Below are 25,853 nucleotides of genomic sequence, written 5' to 3' on the forward strand. Positions count from 1 at the left end.
AAACTTCTAGGTAACCAGGTTTTGGAATTTGGTAGGTTTAAATTGGTATCTATGCAGTAAAGGGCATAAAAAAACAAGGAAGAAGAAACAAGAATTCAGCATGCTGTCTAAATTGCAGTAAGGGATCAAGCACAATCTGGGACTGAACAATTATTTCATGAAAGGTTAGTCCCATATAAAACAAGACAAAAGCAGCAGGCAGAGATTCAGAATCTAAACCCAGCTGTATAGCAATTAAGTTTATGCTTTGGGTGTCATAATTATGTTGTTCTCATAGAAAAGAAAATTCCATTATCTACAAGGAGGGGTGGCTGAAGATGAGGAACTATGCTCTCCACATGATTCATCTCACAAATAATGACATCAAAGCACATTATTGTTCTTTACATGTATCCCGAAACACAAGGTCTCCTTACCCCAACCTCCCCCATCTTCTACAATAAACACAAAGACAAGGGTAGGCCTGGTAGAGAATGTGACAAACTTTCCACTCTAGCAAAAGCACTTACAACAGAGCAAACTGCGATTTACACCGAGTCTACAGCTTCAACCTGTTGCTGAGCCAGATATTTCTCTCTGCGCTCTTTCTGGTAAAAGATAATAGTTAGATGAAAGTCAGGTAAGAAAGTTTTGAAATCGAGTCAAATGAAAGCATTTATGATATCCTTACCCATTCATCTATGACTAGACCTTCACCAATAACACGGGGGCCTATCTCTGGTGGAGGTTTCTTGCGTGCTTCAACCGCAGCCTCAGCTTCAGCCAACTGACGCTTTAGTTTTTCTAATGCCTTAAAAGGAAACAACCACAACACATTATTGGCATATTCATCGTGTAACTTGAACAAGCATGAATCATAGAAACTATCAAAATTATTTAATTTCAACTTACAGGACTAGGGCGCTCCACATCTAAGAAGACAACATGCAAAATTCGCTCAACAGATACTTTCTCCTTTTGCTCATCAAACTGTAAAATGTTAGTTCAGCATCAATCTACATCCTTTCAGCAATTAGATTATCAAACAGAGCTTCTACTATAACCATTATTACACCCAAAAATTAAAAGAAGTTCACAATTCAGGATGATATCCACAGGTTAAACTGCACTTAGTTTTCAATTATCAATCTCATCCAGAGCAATACCGCATGTTGCAGTCCCCCAAAAGGGAGGAAAGGAACAAGAAAATCTAAGGAATTTTTTAAGTCTTAGTGCGAACATTCAATTGCTCTATAAATTTTTCGACAAATTTTTTTACCACTTCTAGAAATCCATGTGAATCTTTTTGTTCCATCATATGAGTATACGCTTTTCCGTCTTCCATAATGTCTCTCTCTCTCTCTCCCTCTCTGTTCTAGACTATATATTATAAAATATTTGCAACAAATTTTTGATGAACTTTTTGTTAACTTCTAGAAATTTGTCTTAGTATTTGTATGGCAACTTATAAGAACTCAAAGTAATATCATAATCTGCATTTTTAGTATGAGTAGTAAAACTAAAGCCCTTACTGAGGCATCAACTCACTTAGTACACACAGCCAAACCACATGCCACTCGCATTAGACACTTTCCAAAAGTTGGAAGCAACAAAATAACATTATTAATAAGCAGAGCCATATAACTCACCAGTTCAGGTACATAGTCCATTCCTGCTTTCACCTTCAAGCTCATTATCTTAAACTTAACATTGCTCTTCTGATCAAGTTGTTTCTCATTTTTCTCATTGTTCTCAGGATGCTCCATGAACTTGAAAACTGTTAATCAGATTCAAAATATAAAGAAAAATTAAAAAAAAAAAAAAAACAAAAGTTAAACATTTTGGGTAATCCATAAACTCAACCCATGTCAAACTCCAACAATTCCACTGACCAATGAGAAGTTGAAAATTACTGAGGGAAAGAGGACAAAGTAAAATCTTATTACCAGTTGCAATAATGCTTTCCCCAGGAGCAAGAATGCCGCCAGGAGGGCGCATGTAACAGCTCTTAGGTGCGGTAGTTTGGAACTACAGTGGGATAAACAAACCAGTTAGTTCCTTCAATGAGATAGTCACAGTTATAGCAGATGGACCAAAGATTCAGTGGCATTTAAACTTCCCATAGATATTTGACAAGCCCATTGCATTTCAAAAACACAACAGCCTTATGTGTCTAAGAAAAGAATTCGTTTCAAACTGGAGGCAGGAAAACAAAGATGAGCTAAATGCTATTAAGTTACACAGGTAATTCACTGCAGATGCTGCATAAAACACCATGTGTTCTCTAAATTTCCATTAACATCCAGAAGCCTCATTAGCAGACACAGCATTACATAATATATATAAAATTCTTCAACCAAAGCATGGACAATCCATGAAAGAGTTTCACTATCAGCTAGAAACTGTGGAAATATATAAATTTTTCTAAGAAAATACCTTGAAGGCTACGTGAGACCTGCTAGTGTTTTTCATCCTGACGGCGCTCTTGACCTGTTTTCCAGGTTCATCTTCAAGATACACAAACACAATAAATAATCAGGCAAGATCGATAATAAGGCACCAAAATGAAATGGAGTTTCATGAACACTAAAGTGTGCAACTTTGTGTGCATCTGTGTGTGTTTTAAAACTATTACTTCTTGAGGACCCAACTGTCAAAATTGCCCAAGAAAAGCAATTGGAAAACAATTTACAACCAGTCCTCGCAATTCTGCATATTGATAAAGATCCAATTTTTTCACCCAGATTAAGTGAGCAGCAACCAGCTTAAGGCTGATTTGGGTATTATTCAAGCAAAATCACTTAACTTCCTCCATCTGGATGCTGAGGAAATGTAGAACAAAAGAAGAAAATTTTCCAGTCTTAACAATTGTTGCTACTGAAAATCTTAAAATTTTAAAATTCCATTCTACCAAGTCAAATAGTTTAATTATGCCCAGCTGAGCAGAAAACTCTCCTTTCATTTCTCGAATTGGAAAATTCCAATACTCAGAAACTTAAATTTCTTTCTTTTTTTTCCCCAACATTTTCTCGCTCATCACCTCCATTTAGAAATGGAAATTCTTTTGAGTCCCTTTTCAGAATCACTTCTTAAATATGAAAAAAAAAAACTCAACCACTCAACTAATTCGAGCAGTTATATCAGTAAGCTGAGAATTTTCTTTTCTAGCTTGCCAATCATCTAACCACTTTCTCAGCAAACAAACAAAAATGAAAAACGAGGATGCAAGCAAATGAAATAAAAGACCAAAAACAAAAAATAAAAAATAAATAAAAAATAAAAGATTAAAAAAAATTAAACAAAACCCAAAGAAGCGAAGTCAATTGAGTCGTCCAAAAGCCAACAAATTAAGAACACAAGAACTAAAAGTCAAAGAGTAAAAAACAAAACAAACCACAACGACGACGTACAAGGAAAGTAGAGATTGTTCGCCGGATCAAGCCTGAGCCTCCGGCGAGTTGGAAGAAATGATCTCGCCACCGACGAGACCTTGCTCGGAGACGACCGCGTATCCGTGTCGTCCACGTGGCGGCGGCCCCTGATTTTATGCTGCTGAAAGTTTTGAGTCGACGACGACGACGGCGAACCGTTCCCTGATTGCCAAAACGGACAGAGCCGCCAGAGCTTCCCCTCCGATGACGGCTTGCGGCGGTCGGCGATTCCCATGGCTTCTCCGAAAGCTGACTCAGTTCAGTTAGATAATTCGATCGACCTCGAAGCTATAAACCCGGCACCGCCGGCCACTAGAATTCCATTTCCCGGCCACCTCTCTCTAGTTTCTCTCTCTACAAGTCTATTAGTATTTATTAGATTTCCGGAACATAGCAGAGAGGGCAAAAGTGGAAATTTAACTCAAAAGGCCGGATCTCAAAAGTGGACTTTTCTGCTATTGACTTAGTTTTGACGTCCGTGCCCGGTTCCCTGCAATATCTGAAATTCCCACTTCCAGGGGGTCATACATTCGAGGAAAAGAATTAGCGGATTAGCGGCTTAGCGGCTTTACCATACAAATGGGTCGTATGTCAACCTCATCACTCCCATAATTATTAATTATTAATTATTTCATTCCATCCTCTCCCCTTTTGGGTGTCTTTGAAGAAAGATTTTGAACTACAATCTCATCATTGATTTAATTTTTTTGAAAAAATTAATATTAAAATTTAAATAAATAAAATAATTGAGAAAAGAAAACCGAAGACGAGGAAGAAAATGGGTAGTTTAGGACATCAAGGCATGTCGGGTGAGTTAGTTGGGGAGGTTAGAAAATTAATTTGGTATTTAATGACATTGGGTTGAGTGACTTGGCATGCAACACACATGTATCATTGGTAGGTTGACTTATTAATATGATAATGATTTTTTTTTTAATAATATTTACTATTAAAATATCTAAATAAAATACGCATGAAAATAAAAATTATATTATATTCTAATATTTGTTGTTAAAATTTTGGAATGTTTAATATTATTTGGAAAATATTTAAATTATTTCAATATATAAAAACAATACATATTAAATAATATGATTAGTATTATTTTATAAAATATGGTTCCTTTTTAATTACAAATTTAAATTTTTGATAAAAAAAAATTATTTTTTAAAATAAATAAAGTAAAAAAATTAATAAAAAAATCATTTGTTTTTAGTTTAGGATTATCATATACTCTAGAAATGAAATTAAAAAAATGAGAATAATATATCCCATCAATTATCTCATTATATTTGATTGAACAAGGGATATGATAAATAATAAAGTAATAATAATTTAATTATAAATAACAGATATTAGGCAAGTATTATTCAAACTCTTATGAATACTATTAGGTTTGATTAATTGCATGTGATGGGTACAAAATGAGGTCAATCATAGATGGGCTTGGATATGGAACTTCGGGCCTAAATTGGGCCTTTTAAATAAGTCCTGGGCCTTCTCGCCGAACCTAGGCCTAAAGCTACTTGGGGATTCAAGTGGCCCAGGGTCCGTCCTTAAAAATAGCTTTTAGACTTGGGTGAAAGGAATAAAAGCTTAAAAATAGATTTTTGTTCTTTAAAATTTAAAAATAAATAAAAAAACAATTTCTGTTGTAATACTTTCGATCATAAACAGAAAAATTAAAATTAAAATTAAAATCCCAACTCATGGCATTTGCTCATACATCCATGAATCTCTTTACATCCAGAAAAAAAGGGGTCTAATTGGGTCCCCAGCAAATCAAGTGCATGAGATGCTCATCCTTCTCCTCTCTCCTCCTCTGGTCATCACTCTTAGCCTTCACGCAGCCGGTGAGCAGCCGCAGAAGGCCGCTCTTCCCGGACTCCGGCGCGGCGCTTCTCTTGTGCTGCATGGCCTTCAGTGTCACGTCAAGCTTCCCCACTGTGGGATTGTTTCCACTCATTTTGAATGATGATTTTGGGTGAGACGTGTCATGAATTGAGAATAAATAGGGAATAAGAGGGATTATCAAACTGGGGTCTGAGAAAACTGAGGTCTGAGAAAACTAAGGTTGAGCAAATGGGTTTCAGCTCTCAGGTTTGTGAGTCGTGGTTTTTCTTTTTTGCTCTTTTGGATTCTGGGTGGTCGCCAGGGAAGCAGTAAGCACACGGTTGTTGAAATCTAAACCCATCAAGTGAATTTTGAATTTTGAATTTTGGATTCTGCATGGCCTTCAATGTTTTTTGAATTTTGTTTTTAGACTTGAATTATAATCGAGAAATATATATTTTTTTTTTATAACTATGAAAAGACACCATCAATACCCATTTAAATTTTTAAATTTATTTTTTATATCGAAATTTTATTTATTTAATTTTTTATATTTTAATTTCATTTATTTGTGTTGTAGAATTTTTTTTTTCCCATCATCATTTTTCTTGTATTTATAAGGATAAGTATGAAATATGCTTGAGAGATAATGGAGTCAAGTTTTATTTTCCTTGTCCACCGTCCCTGAATCATGTGACAAGACACCACTAAGTATGAAGTATCACAACCTTAAAAGCTTGACGCACAAAGAAGACATTTTTTTATAATTTTACGGTGAATTTAAAATTAATTTTTTAAATTACAATATATTGAAAAATATTTTTAAATTTATAGTATTTTTTTACCATTTTAAAAGGTATTTATTAAAAAGACACGTTGCATCATTTTTATATCAACTATACACGTTCAAAAATTAAATTATTACAACTTTCATAATTTTTATACAAATCATACGTTAAAAAAAAAATTAAATTTGTATTAAAAGTGTCTCTTCAAGATACATTTTTTATCAAATTTATATTAAAAGTATATTTTAAAAAGATACTTTTCATAACTTTCATATCAATTTTATAGTGAAAAAATTGAATTTATGCTGAAAATATCCCATTGAGAGACTTTCTCATCAAGAGACATTTTTAATACAAATTTAATTTTTTCGATAGGTGACTAAAATAAAAATTATGGAAGGTGTTTTTTCAAAAGACACATTTAGTATAAATTCAATTTTATGGAATTATAAAAACGTTTTTAATGTAAATTTATTTATTTATTTTTTTCACTTTGTGACTAATATAAAAATTGTGAAATATGTCTTTTTAAGAGACAATTTTAGTATAAATTTGATTTTATGATATTGTGGAAATAATATTTCTTTAGTATAAATTCAAATTTTTTTTAACATGTATGATTAATAAAAAAAATTATGAAAAAGTGTCTTTCGAATAGACACTTTTAACATAAATTCAATTTTATGAAATTATGAAAAATAATTTTTGAAGAAATACAATTAATGTAAATTCAATTTTTTTTTTAAACATGCATCATTGATATGAAAAATATGGAAGGTATCTCTTCAACAAACACTTTTTGGTAAAAAGTGTCGTAAATTTATTAATAGTTTTGTAACTACCGTATTTTAGGCATTTTTTTTCCAAACTATAATTTTTTAAGAACTATTTTTAAAACTAGGTGTTGAAGTTAAAAAAAAAGGCCCACAAAGAAGGCCGGTTTGGTTCATCCGCCGGGCCATACTCTTCTGAGCGTCGTGGTACCAATGACTACCCCCACCTTTGTTTATCAGTCAATGATTTGTCTTTTTTCTCTTTCAGTGTCCAGATTCAAAGACTTCAGCATCTGGTTTTGAAATCAAATTACAAGCGGTATATACCCTTCAACTATTGCTATGACTGCCTCCAGTATCATATTCCCCTTATCTTCCAAGATTAATCACTCTTTCACCATATAAGAAGAGCCCCTCATGCCTCAAACTCCATCACAGGATTCACAATACATTCTCATCTCTACTTATATTAAGAGAAGAGGAGAGGAAGAATGAGCTCAACAATTAGAGCTTGGATTGTGGCTGCCAGTGTTGGAGCAGTGGAGGCATTGAAAGATGAAGGGTTGTGCAGATGGAATCATGCTCTTGGCTTGCTGCAGCAGCATGGCAGGACCAATGTAGGGTCTTTTTCGCAGGCCAAGAGGCTGGTTTCTTCACCTCCTTTGGTGCTATCTAATAAGATGAGAAAAGAGAAGATGAAGAAGGCTGAGGAATCCCTGAGAAAAGTAATGTATTTGAGCTGCTGGGGTCCTTATTGAGCTCAATAAAATTACTGTATATATGTCCAATTTTCCATTAGTATATGGCTATAATTGAGATTGTTTTGGCTGAGATTTTAACAGTAAAAGAATCCTAATCTCTTCCTCTACCTTCCCTTTGGCTGGAATGTAGCAATAATCTGGTAGATAGAAAATTTTGCTTCTGTGGACTCAATTCATAGGACCACAGCTCGAATTATACAACCCCATTATCATTCCTCATTTGCATGACAAGAGGCAGCCTACCTCTTTTGAACATCATCAATCAGAATAAGCTATATGTCGGTGAATTGGGATAGGAAAATTTACACTAGCCCTTAATGACGTCAACTCCTCCCTCACCCAGTCTGAAGACATAGTGTTAAATCTCCCATGAATAATGGACTTTACAGAAGCACAAGTACTATGATCCTACTCTTTTGAACCCAAGAGACCCTCTGGGGATCCTTGCCACTCACAATTTGTTGTATTCTTTCTATAGAAAGATAGACCTAATCAACTTCTCTTGCAAAGGGTGTCATCCAAACTCACTGTAAACTTATCCTTTCTATGGATGTGAAGCCAAATTGAGAGACTTCTCCACAGAAAGCAGCCAGACCTACCAAAAGGGAGCATTGCATCATTCTAAACAACACAACACCATGAAGCACTAGAAGCAATCGACATTTTTGCATGCATGTATATGAGTGTTTATGTGACACGCATAAAGGTCAGTACTCTATAATCAAACTATCAAGGCATTGAGAAAAAGAAAAACATGAGATTAGACGAAGAAGGCAAACAACTTCCTCAGTGAAACTCGATAATTGTCCAACTCAAAATCTTCAGAGAAGATTACAAAGGGATAACACTCTAGTTATTTGACAGAATAAGAAATGGGTACCTTTGCAATGGAACCCAATAAACTGAAACTCATTCCATGGATAATACTGTTTTGAAATAAAAAAATAACAAAAACTACAGTACTAATACATTTAGAATTGAAACCTCCCCACTGTTCTATCTCCTATTCATAACTAGAGCATACAGCTAATAATGGAGATCGATATATTGAAATTAGGCAGAGAGAGAACACACAAGCATTTAAATTCCCATCATTACCAAGAACATACAGAAGCTATGTTTATTCTCACGCTCCATGGAATTGTCCTCATTGGTTGGTTTGAAGACTTCCTTTACTTGGTTACAATTAGCTTTGCTCTAGCATGGCCCTCCTGAATTCGGAACTGTTCTCCCAAGCCAAAATGGGCCATTAGTAACCAAACAAAAGTAATAAGCTCTCCACCCTTGCTGAGCTGCTGGGCATGGGTATTTGCTCTGCAATGACTTGCAGCGTAAGACAACAATTCCACCCAGACTTTGCTCATTATCTTCCACCTCTTCGTTTTGTTCAATTTTCTGAGATCTTTTGCAAGCATACACGCATCAAACAAGACTGATTTGCTTCTATCTCCTTTAACTTCAATGGGGTTAACAACAGTATCTACTGAAAGTAGCTGTTCACAGTACTCTGATATCTGATCTTCCATTGATTTTGATTGTCCTATGCGAAGAAGCTTCTTAAGTTGCTTGCAGAACTTCTTAAAACAGTTGGGTTCTTGTTGTCCTCTGCGAAAAAACTTCTTTGCTTCCGCACAGGTGTCTCGAAACCTAATTTGCCCGATACCTGCCACAGCAGACATCATTGTGGGCCTCATGACCAGAAGATATAACATGTATTCTGACAGGCAGATACACAACTGACGATCAAGACGACGAAGTTCTTCTTCTTGTACATCATCAGGTTTTTCTTTTTCCTCTTGCTCTTTGTAATGGCAGAGGTCAGTAGCAATATGCCACATTAAAAGGCATTCATCGTATTCTTTCTCAACACTCCATAGAAGGGAGTGGCAAGCATTCTGTGACAGAATCCAATCGCCCCTTCCTGAACATATCTCCTTGGCAATTCTTGACTGCTCTGCACGTCTAGCCTTCTCCTCTGCACTTTTAGCCTTCTCCTCTAGCTGCTCTGAACTTTTAGCCTTCTCCTTTAGCTCTTTGAAGATGAATTCCTTTAGTTTTTCCTCGACAGTCACAGTTTTCTTGTACTGAATCTCATCCAGAAGATCCTTAAGTCCGCAAATGTCTGCTAATTTGTCGAACCATTTGAACCTTTCCCTCAGGCAGTAACGTATCAAACCGTGCTGTGAGATAGAATTAGACCACCTTCTGTCAAAAAAAGATTTAGATGGCTCCCATAGTTTGTAAAAAAAGAGTTTTTCACGTGCATAATAGATCCATCTTTTTGCAGTAGAATTTTTCAGTAAAACTATAGTCCAGTCAGAGAAAATGAGCTTGACGATAGCTATAACATCCAGGCCAATTGCACCAATAAGCAAAGCATAAGTAACACCTATGTCAAACTTGTGAATTTTGTGCTTATGATGAGATGCAAAGAGCTGCAAGGCAACTGCTATGCATCCTGTGCAAATGAAACGGAAAAAGTAGCCAATCTTACGATTCACCACTGCCATCTTGGTGTAGAGTGCATCATACATGAAATTGAGCTCAACTTCTATCACTCGAAAAGCCTTTTCTGGCAACATTCCAAAGAAGAATTTTCGACTGTCATTGCGCTCTTGGAAGCTAAACATGAGGTCAACAATGAGTCCCTTGAAAATTTTAAAAAACTTGTACCCACTTTCCATTTCTGAGATGTGATTAGGTCCAGTAGATGGTTCTTCTGGAACTGAGGAAGCAGAAGTGCTGGCTCTTTTCTCTGGTGCTATTATAATTTTTACTGGAACATGGGCCTCTTTCTTTGAGGAGTATTCCTCCATAAGTTGAGCATAGTTTGGTCCAGCGTCTGGAGGTGGAAGCATAGACTCCTTGAAATTACCCAAGCAAGCTAGATACAAAGCACGCGTCCGCTCAGCATATTTAATAGTTCCAGCAACCAACATGAGGATTGTCGGGATCCATAGGTCATTCGAGATCGACTCTAAGAAGACATAAGCTACAGCAATAAACTGGATGACAAGGCCCAGCAAATGCCGAAGCCAAAGTTCATTATCTTCAAGAGCGAAAGCAGTGATGGTATCCGGGCCACCAAGGTGTAGCAAAAGAAAAGGAGCCCAGAAAGCCAGAAGGTCGTCATTTTGAACTTGTTTGTCACCGTCCTTGTTGCCGTTGGCAATGAGGCCAACAGCAAAGGCAGCAACCCAGTCAGCAAGCAAGTATACTGACCAGATAATGAAAGTCATAATCATGTTTCCTGTTCGTTTTCGTGACGATGCACAGAAAATTAACAATATCTGGAAGAAAAGGCTAACAAGAACAGCACCACGGAGATTCCATTCATCCCAAATCTCCTTGAGGAATAGGGGAAATATGTTCATGCCTGCTTATGTTTCTTTCTTCTCTCCTATTCTGTCAGATTCTGATTAGGTTTCAAAATTAGTGCAAATCACACACTCAACTGAAAAGAACTAAGAAGATTCTGCATTCTAAATCAGATTATCAGAATCCCCAAATATTACAGCATCTTATCCACACTTCCTCTGTTCAAGGTAGTGAATTCTTTTAGAAAAACTTATCCCAAAATTCCAATCACTTGATTGCATTTTGAGATATGCTTGAAATGATCCCATTTTCCTCTGATGGCATTCAAATGAGTTCATCATCTACATCAACCCCCCCTTCAATACGAAAAGAGTATTTCAACTTTCATTCTTAGCTTTGGTGGGTAGCTGACATGCCATAACTCAAATTTACATGCAAGTATGCAACCCATCATCAAGTCTACAAGCAGAAGAAAAAAGAAAAAGGAAAAAGGAAAAAGGAAAAAAGAAAATTCCTACACTATGACTAAAAGCACTACAAGATTACTGTTGGGCGAAAGGGGAAGCAAACAGACCTTCCATTATTCAGAACAAACAAGGCATCAACTAAGGGGAGGAAATTAAGAACACAGTTTGGAAAAGTAAAGGAGAGCATGGAAATTATGAGTAAAAAAAGACAAAATAAAAAATAAAAAAGAGGAAAATACCTCCTTAAACCCAAGATCTGCAATTTAACTCTCTTGTTCTCGGTTCTTCAGAAATGGGGTTTCTCAGATGAACTCACAGAGATCCCAAGAGCAGAAAGAGAGAGAGACAGACTGACCATTTTGTGTCGTGGACTTAAAAGACTCTGCTTGACTTGGAATCTTTCTATCTACCTTTTCAATGAGAAGACGAAGACCAAAAATAAACGACGCCGTTTTTACAAATTTCTCCTCTAAACGCACCGTTTTGTTGCTAGGCGAAAACATGTTGGTTGGCTGCGAAACGGTCACTCGTTTCAAACTCTTCAAAGTTCGGATTTAAATATTGGGGGCATGTTTGGAATGTTTTCAAAAATAGTCTCTGATGATTTTTTAAAACAAAATTCTATTGGCAGGGTAATGTTTTTTATTTTTTTAAAATAATTTTTTTCTGTACTATTTTATTTTCAATGATTCTTTACATAGAGATAATTATTGTTTTAAAACAACCCAAAAAATAAATAAAAATAATTAAGACATATTCTTAAAAAAATCAAATGTTTAGAAAAAGTTCTCAAAAAAAATTATTTTTTTAATAAAAACAATAATTATTCTAAACAACAACACAACACCATGAAGCAGTAGAAGCAATCGACATTTTCGCATGCATGTATATGAGTGTTCATGTGAGACGCATAAAGGTCAGTACTCTATAATCAAACTATCAAGGCATTGAGAAAAAGAAAAACATGAGATTAGAGGAAGCAGACAAACAACTTCCTCAGTGATTCACTCGATAATTGTCCAACTCAAAATCTTCAGAGAAGATTACAAAGGGATAACACCTCAATGGAACCCAATAAACTGAAACTCATTGCCCATGGATAATACAGAAGCCATGTTTATTCTCACACTCCATGGAGTCGTCCTCATTGGTTGGTTTGAAGACTTCCTTTACTTGGTTACAATTAGCTTTGCTCTAGCATGGCCCTCCTGAATTCGGAACTGTTCCCCCAAGCCAAAATGGGCCATTAGTAACCAAACAAAAGTAATAAGCTCTCCACCCTTGCTGAGCTGCTGGGCATGGGTATTTGCTCTGCAATGACTTGCAGCGTAAGACAACAATTCCACCCAGACTTTGCTCATTATCATCCACCTCTTCGTTTTGTTCAATTTTCTGAGATCTTTTGCAAGCATACACGCATCAAACAAGACTGATTTGCTTCTATCTCCTTTAACTTCAATGGGTTTAACAACGGTATCTACTGAAAGTAGCTGTTCACAGTACTCTGATATCTGATCTTCCATTGATTTTGATTGTCCTATGTGAAGAAGCTTCTTAATTTGCTTGCAGAACTTCTTAAAACAGTTGGGTTCTTGTTGTCCTCTGCGAAAAAACTTCTTTGCTTCCGCACAGGTGTCTCGAAACCTAATTTGCCCGATACCTGCCACAGCAGACATCATTGTGGGCCTCATGACCAGAAGATATAACATGTATTCTGACAGGCAGATACACAACTGACGATCACGATCATGATCAAGACGACGAAGTTCTTCTTCTTTTACATCATCAGGTTTTTCTTTTTCCTCTTGCTTATCTTTGTAATAGCAGAGGTCAGTAGCAATATGCCACATTAAAAGGCATTCATCGTATTCTTTCTCAACACTCCATAGAAGGGAGTGGCAAGCATTCTGTGACAGAATCCAATCGCCCCTTCCTGAACATATCTCCTTGGCAATTCTTGACTTCTCTGCCCTTCTAGCCTTCTCCTCTGCACTTTTAGCCTTCTCCTCTAGCTGCTCTGAACTTTTAGCCTTCTCCTTTAGCTCTTCGAAGATGAATTCCTTTAGGTTTTCCTCGACAGTCACAGTTTTCTTGTACTGAATCTCATCCAGAAGATCCTTAAGTCCGAGAATGTCTGCTAATTTGTCGAACCATTTGAACCTTTCCCTCAGGCAGTAACGTATCAAACCATGCTGTGAGATAGAATTAGACCACCTTCTGTCCAAAAAAGATTTAGATGTCTCCCATAGTTTGCAAAAAAAGAGTTTTTCACGTGCATAATAGATCCGTTCTTTTGCAGTAGAATTTTTCAGTAAAACTATAGTCCAGTCAGAGAAAATGAGCTTGACGATAGCTATAACATCCAGGCTGATTGCACCAATAAGCAAAGCATAAGTAACACCTATGTCGAACTTGTGAATTTTGTGCTTATGATGAGATGAAAAGAGCTGCAAGGCAACTGCTATGCATCCTGTGCAAATGAAACGGAGAAAGTAGCCAATCTTACGATTCACCACTACCATCTTGGTGTAGAGTGCATCATACATGAAATTGAGCTCAACTTCTATCACTCGAAAAGCCTTTTCTGGCAACATTCCAAAGAAGAATTTTCGACTGTCATTGCGCTCTTGGAAGCTAAACATGAGGTCAACAATGAGTCCCTTGAAAATTTTAAAAAACTTGTACCCACTTTCCATTTCTGAGATGTGATTAGGTCCAGTAGATGGTTCTTCTGGAACTGAGGAAGCAGAAGTGCTGACTCTTTTCTCTGGTGCTATTATAATTTTTACCGGAACATGGGCCTCTTTCTTTGAGGAGTATTCCTCCATAAGTTGAGCATAGTTTGGTCCAGCGTCTGGAGGTGGAAGCATAGACTCCTTGAAATTACCCAAGCAAGCTAGGTACAAAGCACGCGTCCGCTCAGCATATTTAATAGTTCCAGCAACCAACATGAGGATTGTCGGGATCCATAGGTCATTCGAGATCGACTCTAAGAAGACATAAGCTACAGCAATAAACTGGATGACAAGGCCCAGCAAATGCCGAGGCCAAAGTTCATTATCTTCAAGAGCGAAAGCAGTGATATTATCCGGGCCACCAAGGTGTAGCAAAAGAAAAGGAGCCCAGAAAGCCAGAAGGTCGTCACTTTGAACTTGTTTGTCACCGTCCTTGTTGCCGTTGGCAATGAGGCCAACAGCAAAGGCAGCAACCCAGTCAGCAAGCAAGTATACTGACCAGATAATGAAAGTCATAATGGCGTTTCCTGTTCGTTTTCGTGACGATGCACAGAAAATTAACAATATCTGGAAGAAAAGGCTAACAAGAACAGCACCACGGAGATTCCATTTATTCCAAATCTCCTTGAGGTATTGGGGAAATATGTTCATGCCTGCTTATGTTTCTTTCTTCTCTCCTATTCTGTCAGATTCTGATTAGGTTTCACAATTAGTGCAAATCACACACTCAACTGAAAAGAAGTAAGAAGATTCTGCATGCTAAATCAGATTATCAGAATCCCCAAATATTACAGCATCTTATCCACACTTCCTCTGTTCAAGGTAGTTAATTCTTTTAGAAAAACTTATCCCAAAATTCCAATCACTTGATTGCATTTTGAGATATGCTTGAAATGATCCCATTTTTCTTTGATGGCATTCAAAAGAGTTCATCATCTACATCAACCCCACCTTCAATACGAAAAGAGTATTTCAACTTTCATTCTTAGCTTTGGTGGGTAGCTGACATGCCATAACTCAAATTTACGTGCAAGTATGCAACCCATCATCAAGTCTACAAGCAGAAGAAAAAAGAAAAAGGAAAAAGGAAAAAGAAAAAAAGAAAATTCCTACACTATGACTAAAAGCACTACAAGATTACTGTTGGGCCAAAGGGGAAGCAAACAGACCTTCCATTATTCAGAACAAACAAGGCATCAGCTAAGGGGAGGAAATTAAGAACACAGTTTGGAAAAGTAAAGGAGAGCATGGAAATTATGAGTAAAAAAAGACAAAAAATAAAATAAAAAAGAGGAAAATACCTCCTTAAACCCAATATCTGCAATTGAACTCTCTTGTTCTCGGTTCTTCAGAAATGGGGTTTCTCAGATGAATTCACGGAGATCCCAAGAGCAGAAAGAGAGAGAGACAGACTGACCATTTTGTGTCTTGGACTTCAAAAGACTCCGCTTGACTAGAATCTTTCTACATTTTTAATGAGAAGACGAAAACCAAAACTAAACGACGCCGTTTCTACAAATTTCTCCTCTAAACGCACCGTTTTGTTGCTGAGAGAAAACATGTTGGTTGGCTGCCAAACGGTTACTCGTTTCAAACTCTTCAACGTTCGGATTTAAATATTGGGCATGTTTGCAATGTTTTCTAAAATAGTCTCTGATGATTTTTTAAAACAAAATTCTATTGGCAGGGTAATGTTTTCAACCTATTTTTTATTTTTTTTAAATAATTTTTTTTCTGTACTATTTTATTTTCAATGATTCTTTACATAGAGATAATTATTGTTTTTAAGCAACCCAAAAAATAAATAAAAATAATTAAAATATGTTCTTAAAAAAAAATCAAATGTTTAGAAAAAGTTCTCAAAAAATTATTTTTTAATAAAAACTTATCAAATGTGTTTTCAATTTTGGAAAACAATTAAAAAAAAAACAAAGAATTATTTTTCAAAACAGTTGTCAAATTTTTGACACAAAAACACAAAATCAAGCCTTTCAAGTCAAAATCAAATACTCAATTTCAGGGCATTTCCTTTTACAGAGAAGAACAGAGAACATGATAGAAATTATAAACTTTTTCATCAAACTAATAAAATTTCAATTAATTTATATAATTTTTAATAAATCAAATACTCAAACCTGAAGCTTGCTTAATTTTTCATCATAGTAACAAAGTTTCAATCTCGTTTTTTTTTTTTTTTAATAACACAATTCTCCTTAGTAAACCACTAACGTCCGGGTTCTTTCTAGGCCCAGATCAAACAACATTTCTACAACTGCAAAGGTATAGTATATCTGAATCTCAATCTGTCTCCGTTTCTTCTCTATATTAAAATCCTGGGCTTTCGACAGTGCTTAGAACATCTTCATACTACTGTGTATGATTCTGTGTTGATGATCCCATCACCATAAACACAGGCATGAAAAATGGTTGAGGATCCACTCGATATCCGGAGTTTCCAGACAGAAATTATCATAACAAGATTCTGAGGCGAAGGCTGTACAGTAACCATAGAACACAAAAGGTGAATGCTAAGTGCAGAAAGGAATTGTAAACCAGGAATATTAAGGCATCAAGTGGTCGTCAGACATTCTGAATTTATCAGCCGCACCAAACTTTCTTGGCATGTCTGAGTCTTCTGTCTCTCTACTGTCTTCTTCTATGTCCCGGTGACTGACAAGTGAAGAGGACTCAGGGATACTTGTGGATCGGCAATGTGGAGTGGCAAGCACAGTTACTTGGCCAAGGTGAGAGATTTCTACAACCACAGGGTTATCATCCACTGGGAGGGGCTGTTTCCATGGTTCGCCATCAATTCTCATGAACACATGGTTAGCTGCACTATTGTGAAACTCGAAACGGATTCCCTTTACCTACACAAGACAGAAAATAATGATATTATAATGAGAGAGAGGGAGGGAGGTGGGGGTCTTGAGGTGAAATATTGATTTTGGTGCTTGTTCCTAAATTCCTAATAAGGCGATGAGAGCCCTATGCACACAGAAAATAAGTAGGACAGCTTGTTATACTTTATCTTGCTGCAACAGATCAAATAATTTAATTGATATAAAGCGGTGCTCTCTGGAACTATGTGGTGGCTATTGATTTCAATGATAAGAATATAGCACACTTCTCAGGCAGATGGTGACTTCTAACTAAGAGATTCTAGCTTGGCTAATGTGATGGGGTCAAAGGGGAGTTTTGACTCAACTCCACTATCTCATCTCTCAGTTTTCTTCGCTATATCTTGTCAAACTGAATTTTTCTCATGAATGGAACAGCAATAGAGTAAAATCTAGTAGTTATAAATTTATAGTAATAATAATAATAACTTGAAAGGTATTATGCAATTTGGGAAGAAAAAGATTTCCATTTCATATAATCAACAGCTACTCAGCCAAAACTTGTTCAATTGGAATAAAAAGCTATGATGTCTTAATGACACAAATTTTGTATAAATTTGGACCAAAAGAAACCCAAAAAGAGAATCGAATCATGATCAGTTTTACAATTAACCAGGTTGCTGCTTACCTGTGCGAGACGAGTTCCATGTCCCCTTGGAACATACAAACAAAGTCCATGCCAGGCATCTCTAAAACCAACAACCTCAATAATGCCATCATCTACAAATAGAGGAGTGAAATCCCTCTGTAAAGACAATTTATCAAGAAATTTTAGTTAAAAAATTTGTTCATGAGAAATTGCTGGAAACCTAACTGCAGTTAAGGACAGCTTTTATATTCGGTTCAAATGTATAAGCAGATATGTAAAGAGACAAATCAGAACTAACATTATGCAAGGCCTTCCTACTTGGCATCCCCCAGGGATTGAGTCCACCAGAAAAACTGGGCAAATTGAGGCAAATAATCGACCGGATGCTGAATATCAGAAAGAATGTGTCAGTACAATCAGCCATCAGTGTTAATTGAAATTGCCATAATTTCTCTAATTTACATACAAAAACAAGTAGGCATCCACATGTTGAAGCATTAGTCCTATTACGTAGGAAGATTCTAGTTCAAACTTAGGATCAAAGTACTCTGGCAAGACAACTAAGTCTAGAACTGCATCAACTAAAGTCCTATTTCGGCTAGCGTTTAACTTCTGTGTTTATCGGTAGTAGAACTAGTAGTAGTAATTACTACTGCAACTGAATTTTATATATGGAACTACTTTTTAAAAATGGTTTTATTAAGGTTAAGGACAATTATGACATTTTTAAAATTTTCATAAAAGAAATCTACTTCACCTATCACATTTGAGAAAAAGCATGAATTTTTTTCCTTCACAACAACACGAATAAATCACAGCAGAAGTGTGGTGCCCATGGTTGAGAATCATATCCAAACACTCTTAAAAATTACGTTTGACCTTCAAACATAGCTTTTAGCATTTGAGAAGCTCTTCCAAACAGGGCTTAAGGTCTCAGAGCCTAGTTTACTGAAAGTGATCAACTTGCACTAGTTACAATCATTTCTCAAAACAATCATCTAATATTTATAGTGAGCTGTAGCCTTACAGCCCATGAATTGCCCAAAATTCTTAAAACTCATATATTTGGAGTGCTCCTCAAAAATTATGCTTGCATTTTAACATTTTGTGTTCCCACTAATTGACACTTTGTTTGTTTATGGAAGTAACATCAATAGGGAGTGAGACAAGAATTTACTTCTCTTTTCTCTTCTTTGCTTTTTTCCTTTTCCTTTTTGGTAAGGAAGCAGCTCCATTGAAAAGAGAAAAGAAGTTTTGAGAAGGAACATTATAGTTGAAACTTTTTCTAATATTGTATAATCATAAAAGGGGAAATGAAATCTGAAGCTCTTTTTATTTATTGCAATAACCATTTCATAAAAGTCTGCAACTTGAGAGATTTACTTGCATAAGAAGAAAAAAAAAAAAAAAGGAAAGAAGAAAACTCAGAGAACTAAAAATAGAGAAAATTGATGAAAGGAACAAAAATAAAAAGGCAAATCCTGTTCTGATAGTTGGCATCATATCTTTTGCTTCAAAATGAAGATATGAAAATGGGAAATACTGTGCAAGTTTACTTGATCTTCTTTTGAAGATCTTGATACACCTACAAACATCCAGCACCATCAGGTGCATCAAAATCAGTGTCATCAAGAAGGTATTCATATGCCTTCTCTCTAGCCCAATGTTTGAATTCAAATATGATTTCACTCAGCCTTACCCATCCATCTCAACTTTGACTGCTCTAAAAAAGACAGACTAGTTGGAAAGTATACCAACTACCAATTCAGAAATTTTACCTAGATTAAGTTGCCCTTATATCATCTTAGGAAATCGGGCACTACAGATATGCAAACACTTAGACAAAAGGAAAAGAGAGAGAGAGAGAGAGAGAGAGAGAGAGAGAGAAATTGAAAGAGAGAAAACAAACACAAACAAATAAACTGGGAAACTCTAAAATTTGGCCATTCATCTGCTTTCCCCTTTTCACCTGTTGCAATTTCCACAAGATACTGCAGGCCAAAAGGGAATTGAATAGATGGATCTCAAGTATCAAGTATCATATGTGGCAGGGCCCCCAAAGGATTAACCATAGGAAACTCTTTTGAAGTCCAAATACATGTGTCAAAAATTCCATGAAAAAGTAGAGCTACTCCAAAACATGTTTTCACCTAATCAGCAACTGATCTCAACTATTGAAAAGATCTGACATGTTTGACAAAATAAAGATTGAGACAGACTATTGATTTACCTGCAAGGTATTGGGAGGTCTTCCCATTGACCTTGTTTTTTCATGATTCTGACCTTTGTTAGTTTTGCTATATTCCTGTAATTAAACCAAACAATTGTCACTGACAAACCATTGACAACATAGAACTTTAAATGATTACACAAGATATATGAATTTCTATGTGCAAAAGATCCATTCTTTATTTAAAAAAATCATGTTCATAACCTTTGTAGTTAGCTCGTATATGAGCAGCAAAAGCTATGTGGCAAAAGCTATAATAGCAACTCAGTCACACTATACATCCATCCAATTTCTCCCAGAAGAACATAATTTCCTCTTTTTTTTTTTTTTACAAATCTGAGAATATGAACTAGTTATTAAGGAAATGAAGACAAGACTTGTAATGACACAGATGAATGCCTAAACAAACAGAAGAAGAAAGTTGAGATGTCTTTTGAGGCCATTGGACAGTCTTATTTAGCATTTCCCAGCTACATGGAGAATGCTTCTGTAAAAACTAACCAAAACTAAGGGCCTGTTTGGTTGCTGTTTTTGAAAACTGTTCTGGAAAACAGTTTTTGAGAACAATTTTTAAGAACAGTTTTTGGTGTTTTTTAAAAAAAAATTGTGTTTGGGAACTGAATTTTGAAAAACAGTTTTTGTTCTCAAAAACAAAAAAACATGTTTGGTTGAGTTAATAAAAAAAAAAAATAGAACAAATATAACAAAAAATACGTTTGAAAGATGTTTTTTTTTTTCTAATTAATAAAATATTTTCTTCAAGTAATTTTATATTATAAATTTATAAATAATTTTTAGATATATAGTTCATTTAAATTAAAAAAATTATTTATTTTATTAATTTAAAAATAAAAATATTTTTTTATTTAATTTTTAACTTTATTAAAAATTATAGCATATTTTATTAAGTTGAGATAAAATTGTTCTCATGATTTGTTAATTTTTTTTTTATCTCTTCTAATTCTAAAATTCAAAATGCCAACTCTTTCTTCACTCACTTCTCTCATCGGGCATCAAGAAGCCCTTTTCTGAAGTTGCCCTCCAACCGAGAGAATCCCTAAAAGGCCCTATTTTCCTCTGCCACTCTCAATCCTCGCAGGTACTAATCTAATCATGTTATTATTATTATTATTTTTTTTGCAACCCCCGTTTGATTCCCAAGAAAATCCATCCCCCATTCGATTTCCGGGAAAATTCATCCTCGTTTGATTTCCGAGAAAATCCAAGCAAAAACCCTGCAACCCGTTTGATTCCCAAGAAAATCCATCCCCCATTTGATTTCCGGGAAAATTCATCCTCGTTTGATTTCCGAGAAAATCCAAGCAAAAACCCTGCAACCCGTTTGATTCCCAAGAAAATCCATCCCCCATTTGATTTCCGGGAAAATTCATCCTCGTTTGATTTCCGAGAAAATCCAAGCAAAAACCCCAAGGAAAACCAAAAAAATGGATTTTCTTTTGCTCCCTACGTTTTCTGGATCTGTTTTAGGGTCTCTTTGCTATTGTGCCATTGGATTTAAATTTCACGAACCTTGAATCAAAACTGAGAAATGGGAAAAATCAAGAAGAGGCGAGCGACTGTGCTGGAGATGAAAACGGGAAGAAAAAAAAAACACGGGAAACAGATTGTTTTTTTTGGTTTAATTTTGTTCTTTGAACAGTAAAAAAACGGGGAAAACAACATTTTGTTGTTCTCTAAACAGTGTCATTTTGAGAACACGGGGAACAACAAAAACAAAAATGACTCTCTCAACCAAACGAGTTTTTGGTGTTTTTTGTTTTCAAGAACAGAAAACAGTTCTTGAAAACATTAAACAAACAGGCCCTAAGTCTCACAAACTTCATAGTTAAATATCTCCATATTAGGAAACTTTTGCCCTTAATGAATTTTATACTATATGATTAATCCCAATGCTTGATCACATATATCAAATAATCATTAACATCAAGCATTCAGGAATATCCTTCTTAAAATGACCTGGATTAGGAAAAAGAAAAGGAAAAATGAGACCAGTTCAGTACTTGGATAGAATTTTCTCAGCCAGCTGCAGAAACACTTACCAAGAAGAAGGATAAAGCAGAGAAGTGCAAAACAATCCTTCTTTACATGCAAGCTTTGCATAAATGCTCTGGCTCAAAATAAATAATAAAAAATAAAGAACAGTATTAAGCAAAGGGAGGGATTCATAGCATAAAGACAAATTACATGCAGCTCACAACATGTTGAAATCCTCTATTTTGACAAACAGAACTAGCATAACATAATATAAGCACAATAAATTACAACTAGTATCATAAACAAAACTTCATTTCAGTGTAGCCATATTGATCCAAAAATTCTGATGACATCATAGTAGGCTTGACCAAACTCTGCAAGTTACAGACCCACTCACATACTTCATTTTCACAAGATATCTACCGGATGTTCATCTCAAAAAGGTAACAAGTTCCATTAGTTGCTATTCAGTAGAACACTCTACAAATGAATAAATTAACCTTGAAGGTTTGAAAATTTCGTATTATAATACTACAAATAATCTGAATAAGATTACTGTTGAAGATGAATGATTATTGGACTTGATCAACAAAAAGTGATAATCATATGTTTAGTGATGAGAATCAATAGAATTGTTAGAGCTGCTCATACACTCATTTTAACAAGACATCTGCAGCATGTCTGTCTCAAAAACTTATCAAGACATATTAATCAGTCATATACCATGAGAAATTTATATGAATAGACTTACAAGGTCCAGACAGTTGGCCTTTATAACAATACTACTGTAATAAGTTGTATTAGTTTGTACAACTTGAATAAGATGTAACATTCAGGTATATGCTGTTTACTACAATTCACTGCTCTAACACTTGACAAATCATTTGAAAACTTGTCAGAGTGACTTGATCGGACAACTTTCATGTTGGCTCTGTAAAAATCATCATAGACAACTTGCCAGCGTTTTCAACTAACTCAGAAACTTGTTGCTCTTACAATTTTTAATGCAATTATGTGGTTTTTGGGTTGTTATAATATAACTAAAATCATTGTATATTTGTAACAATTCAGATCTTAGACTCGCTAAATTGTGTTATAACGAATTAGTACAATAACAGAGACAATAGGATTATGCTAAGTATATACCATAGTGCTATAAACAGTGCAAAACATTAAATGGATACCTGATTAACTAACTGGTGTTTAAATTTTTCCGGATGTAACTTTCGCTCGGAATGAAATGCATATGATACTCGAGCATCCATTCCTGTATAAAACAATCAAAAAGTGTTGCTTAGGAAACTGAGAAAAATATGATGGTATAATATCAATAGCAAATTATGAAGAGAAGATGCTCCTTTATGATAAATATGGTAGATACTTGAGCATTCATCTCATTATGTTGTTGAAGGATTAAGAAATAAGTATTACAAGAAATAAGCATTTATGATAAATATGATTTGTGGGATACTCATTAGTTCCTTCCTATTATTGTAGTTCTTAAAGATAATCAATAACCATTTCAGTTGATTTACTGGCGGCTGTCTGCAGGAGAGTCTCGAGAGGCACATCAAGGCACAGTATAGAAACTCAAATTTCTTGACACTCAAGCCAATGAGACTGGAGCATACAAAGCATATATAATCACAGCTTGAGACCGAGAACTTGTAAGATTCGAGCTTTTAGACCAACAATAGAGGTTATCATTGCTAAAACTAAGATCCATTTAACGTAAGTCTTCAGAGTTTTGAACACAACCTAGCCCTGTAGCTGAGACATAAGGGCTTTCTAATATAAGCTGTAAAGTTACATAGAGTTCTGCAAGATCGGCTTTCTTGTTTGACCTAAGCAGTTGAACCAAGGCTTTCTTGAGCCAAGTTGAATGTGGGTGTTGCACTCTAATCACATCCATAAAACAAGATTGATATGAATTTCTATTCCAAAAAAAAAAAAAGGCATTTTATTATCACAAATGGCATCCACAGAATAATCTTTTCAATGAGTTAATAGGAGAATAGATCATCATGGTTTCCACATCCTTATTTCAAGAGAACAAAATGAGTGCAGTGGGGCAAATTTTGTTCACTCACTAATTGCCACGTGTCAATGAATTGTTAATCATAAATTGACATGAATCTTAAATAGCCAAATAAGAATTTATTATGTGACAAATAAAAAGAAGTCATGTGGCATGAATGGCTTCAAAAAAAATAATGTCACATGTCAAGTTTGAACATGTCATCCATGTCCTGCCATGTGCCACATGGGTCCCACAAGAAAGAAAAATAATCTTGTGATAAATTACAAATGATAATAATAACTTAATAAGTTTTTATAATTAAAAAATATTAAACAATATAATTACCATAATAAACTAATTTATGATAATTTAAATAAAGTTAATTATCAAAATAAAAATAATTATCTCTAGAAAATTAAGAGATAATATCAAAATAAAATTTTCAATCCCATATACAGAGGGTTCCACCCTTTTCCAAAGGGCACATTAGAGGCTAAAGACCAAAGAAGAATTGGAGAGAACTTTTGAAAATTTCTTGAAGAAGTTGAAGATTTCTCGAGGAATTTCACAAATTCCTATGAAGTTTTGAAGACTTCAATCAAAGAAATCTAGTGTTTGTTTAGAAGATGTCTTTAATCCAGAATTAAGCATTAAAATCCTTGGAGGGTGTTTCTCTTTTTTGCAAGAAGAATTAGAGGATATATTACAGATTGTTCCCAAAACTCATAAATAATTCAAATTTACTTTTTTGTCCATAATTTTCTTGTCTAGGAAAATTTGTGCATACAATCAGATCAAGATTTTCAAAGTTTTTCACTTTGCTCTGCCTATTATTATAAAAGATGAAAATGTCCACTCATTCAGCAACATTACAGAGTTAACTGTACCCTGTAAGTGCATAACTCATAGATATTATAACTTCTAAGGAGTAAAAACCAAATGTCATGAACCAATCTTACACTTCACACCAGGAGCAAACATGTAAGTTCATAATATTGGCAATCTCTTAAATAATACTTTTAAGCAATGACCTATCCATATTGTGATTTCTTTACCTGTATCCTGAGTGAGCTCTTGCCCTATCAATTGCATGTAAAACTCTAAGTATGAAGATTCATGCTTTCATATCATATCCATCCTTTTTGAAGCTAAATTTGAAGGAAGCTCACTCAATCAGTAAAGAACTATATGTACCAGATTATTTGTTTAAGATCAAGGTTGTCATCCAAACTTCTGATAGAAAATTCCAGTGGCTGTTATGCTAAAACATCCTTTTTCTTCTGTGAAGTTTATCTGTTAGGGACTGTTGAAAGAGAGAGAGAGAAAGGAGAAAAACCTTAATTCTCATTCATGTAATGTCTACTTACAATTGAGATATATATATATACAAGGCTAGGAGTCCTAACTACCATACATGTGACCTATATTAACAAGGAAAGATAATATACTATAAATACATTATATTCAACACTCCCCCTCAAGCTGGAGCATATACGTCATATGCACCAAGCTTGTTACAAATATATTTAATCCTAGGACCTCTGAGAGATTTAGTGAAGATGTCTGCTAGTTGATCATTTGAATTGACAAAACTTGTAGCAACACATCCTGATGCGATCTTCTCTCTAATGAAATGACAGTCAACTTCAATATGCTTGGTCCTTTCATGAAAGACTGGATTGGATGCAATATGTAATGCGGCCTGGTTATCACAGATGAGTTTCATCTGTTCATCCTTTCCAAATCTCAACTCCTGAAGAAGATGTCTCAACCATATGAGTTCACATGTTGCCAAAGCCATAGCTCGATACTCGGCTTCAGCGCTAGATCTGGCCACTACATCTTGTTTCTTACTCTTCCAAGATATTAGATTACCTCCAATAAAAACACAGTACCCTGAAGTGGAACGTCTATCTGTGGGTGAGCCAGCCCAATCTGCATCTGTGTAACCAACAACTTGAGTATGACCTCTGTTCTCGTACAATACACCTTGGCCTGGTGTACTTTTGATATATCGAAGAATACGGATTACGG

At 35.2% G+C, this 25,853-nt stretch overlaps 5 protein-coding genes across 9 annotated transcripts in view; 1 reads left to right on the top strand and 4 right to left on the bottom strand.

Annotated features, from left to right (window-relative positions):
- Positions 1-205: 205 nt before the first annotated feature.
- On the bottom strand, positions 206-4,087 carry LOC100243498 (vesicle-associated protein 4-1). The gene is made up of 7 exons (XM_002284388.5): positions 3,390-4,087; positions 2,416-2,486; positions 1,926-2,007; positions 1,629-1,756; positions 892-969; positions 671-790; positions 206-587 (listed from the first exon to the last, which is right to left on the bottom strand). Exons 1-7 carry the CDS (start codon positions 3,643-3,645, stop codon positions 528-530), a joined length of 795 nt encoding a protein of 264 aa, XP_002284424.1. The 5' UTR covers positions 3,646-4,087; the 3' UTR covers positions 206-527.
- A 1,405-nt stretch (positions 4,088-5,492) lies between these two features.
- LOC100248633 (uncharacterized) lies at positions 5,493-7,562 on the top strand. The gene is made up of 3 exons (XM_059735501.1): positions 5,493-5,510; positions 7,073-7,123; positions 7,284-7,562. Exons 1-3 carry the CDS (start codon positions 5,493-5,495, stop codon positions 7,560-7,562), a joined length of 348 nt encoding a protein of 115 aa, XP_059591484.1.
- A 763-nt stretch (positions 7,563-8,325) lies between these two features.
- Positions 8,326-11,746, bottom strand: LOC100255568 (uncharacterized). 3 transcript variants are annotated; one of them, XM_010645956.3, is made up of 2 exons: positions 11,590-11,746; positions 8,326-10,970 (listed from the first exon to the last, which is right to left on the bottom strand). In XM_010645956.3, exon 2 carries the CDS (start codon positions 10,937-10,939, stop codon positions 8,738-8,740), a length of 2,202 nt encoding a protein of 733 aa, XP_010644258.1. In that variant the 5' UTR covers positions 10,940-10,970; positions 11,590-11,746; the 3' UTR covers positions 8,326-8,737. The 3 variants fall into 3 exon arrangements, with proteins under 3 accessions (XP_010644258.1, XP_010644255.1, XP_010644256.1); XM_010645953.3 differs by having other exon boundaries at positions 8,326-10,980; XM_010645954.3 differs by having other exon boundaries at positions 8,326-11,239.
- A 618-nt stretch (positions 11,747-12,364) lies between these two features.
- LOC100260642 (uncharacterized) lies at positions 12,365-15,517 on the bottom strand. Its single transcript, XM_019216936.2, has 2 exons — positions 15,387-15,517; positions 12,365-14,777 (listed from the first exon to the last, which is right to left on the bottom strand). Exon 2 carries the CDS (start codon positions 14,734-14,736, stop codon positions 12,520-12,522), a length of 2,217 nt encoding a protein of 738 aa, XP_019072481.1. The 5' UTR covers positions 14,737-14,777; positions 15,387-15,517; the 3' UTR covers positions 12,365-12,519.
- Positions 15,518-16,155: 638 nt separating this feature from the next.
- The window catches only part of LOC100265853 (diacylglycerol kinase 5), a 29,419-nt gene continuing 19,721 nt past the window's right edge, over positions 16,156-25,853 (bottom strand). For all 3 annotated transcript variants that reach the window (XM_010645957.3, XM_002281614.4, XM_010645958.3), the window contains exons 8-13: positions 22,984-23,066; positions 21,865-21,932; positions 19,805-19,879; positions 17,873-17,960; positions 17,614-17,730; positions 16,156-16,955 (exon numbers count right to left, since the gene is read on the bottom strand). In XM_010645957.3, the coding sequence (XP_010644259.1) occupies positions 16,647-16,955; positions 17,614-17,730; positions 17,873-17,960; positions 19,805-19,879; positions 21,865-21,932; positions 22,984-23,066 (740 nt within the window). In that variant the 3' untranslated portion in view covers positions 16,156-16,646. The remainder of the gene's footprint in view (positions 16,956-17,613; positions 17,731-17,872; positions 17,961-19,804; positions 19,880-21,864; positions 21,933-22,983; positions 23,067-25,853) is intronic.

The sequence above is a fragment of the Vitis vinifera genome, chromosome 19, assembly GCF_030704535.1.
Source record: "Vitis vinifera cultivar Pinot Noir 40024 chromosome 19, ASM3070453v1".
Taxonomy (NCBI): Eukaryota; Viridiplantae; Streptophyta; class Magnoliopsida; order Vitales; family Vitaceae; genus Vitis; species Vitis vinifera.

Coding starts and splice junctions, on each gene's coding strand:
- LOC100248633 (XM_059735501.1), top strand. Junction 7,124..7,283: donor TTGAAATCAAATTACAAGCG/GTATATACCCTT, acceptor TATTAAGAGAAG/AGGAGAGGAAGAATGAGCTC.
- LOC100255568 (XM_010645956.3), bottom strand. CDS start 10,939: ATGAACATATTTCCCCTATTCCTCAAGGAGATTTGGGATGAATGGAAT.
- LOC100260642 (XM_019216936.2), bottom strand. CDS start 14,736: ATGAACATATTTCCCCAATACCTCAAGGAGATTTGGAATAAATGGAAT.
- LOC100243498 (XM_002284388.5), bottom strand. CDS start 3,645: ATGGGAATCGCCGACCGCCGCAAGCCGTCATCGGAGGGGAAGCTCTGG. Junction 2,487..3,389: donor GAACAATCTCTACTTTCCTT/GTACGTCGTCGT, acceptor TGTATCTTGAAG/ATGAACCTGGAAAACAGGTC. Junction 588..670: donor GTCTAGTCATAGATGAATGG/GTAAGGATATCA, acceptor ATCTTTTACCAG/AAAGAGCGCAGAGAGAAATA.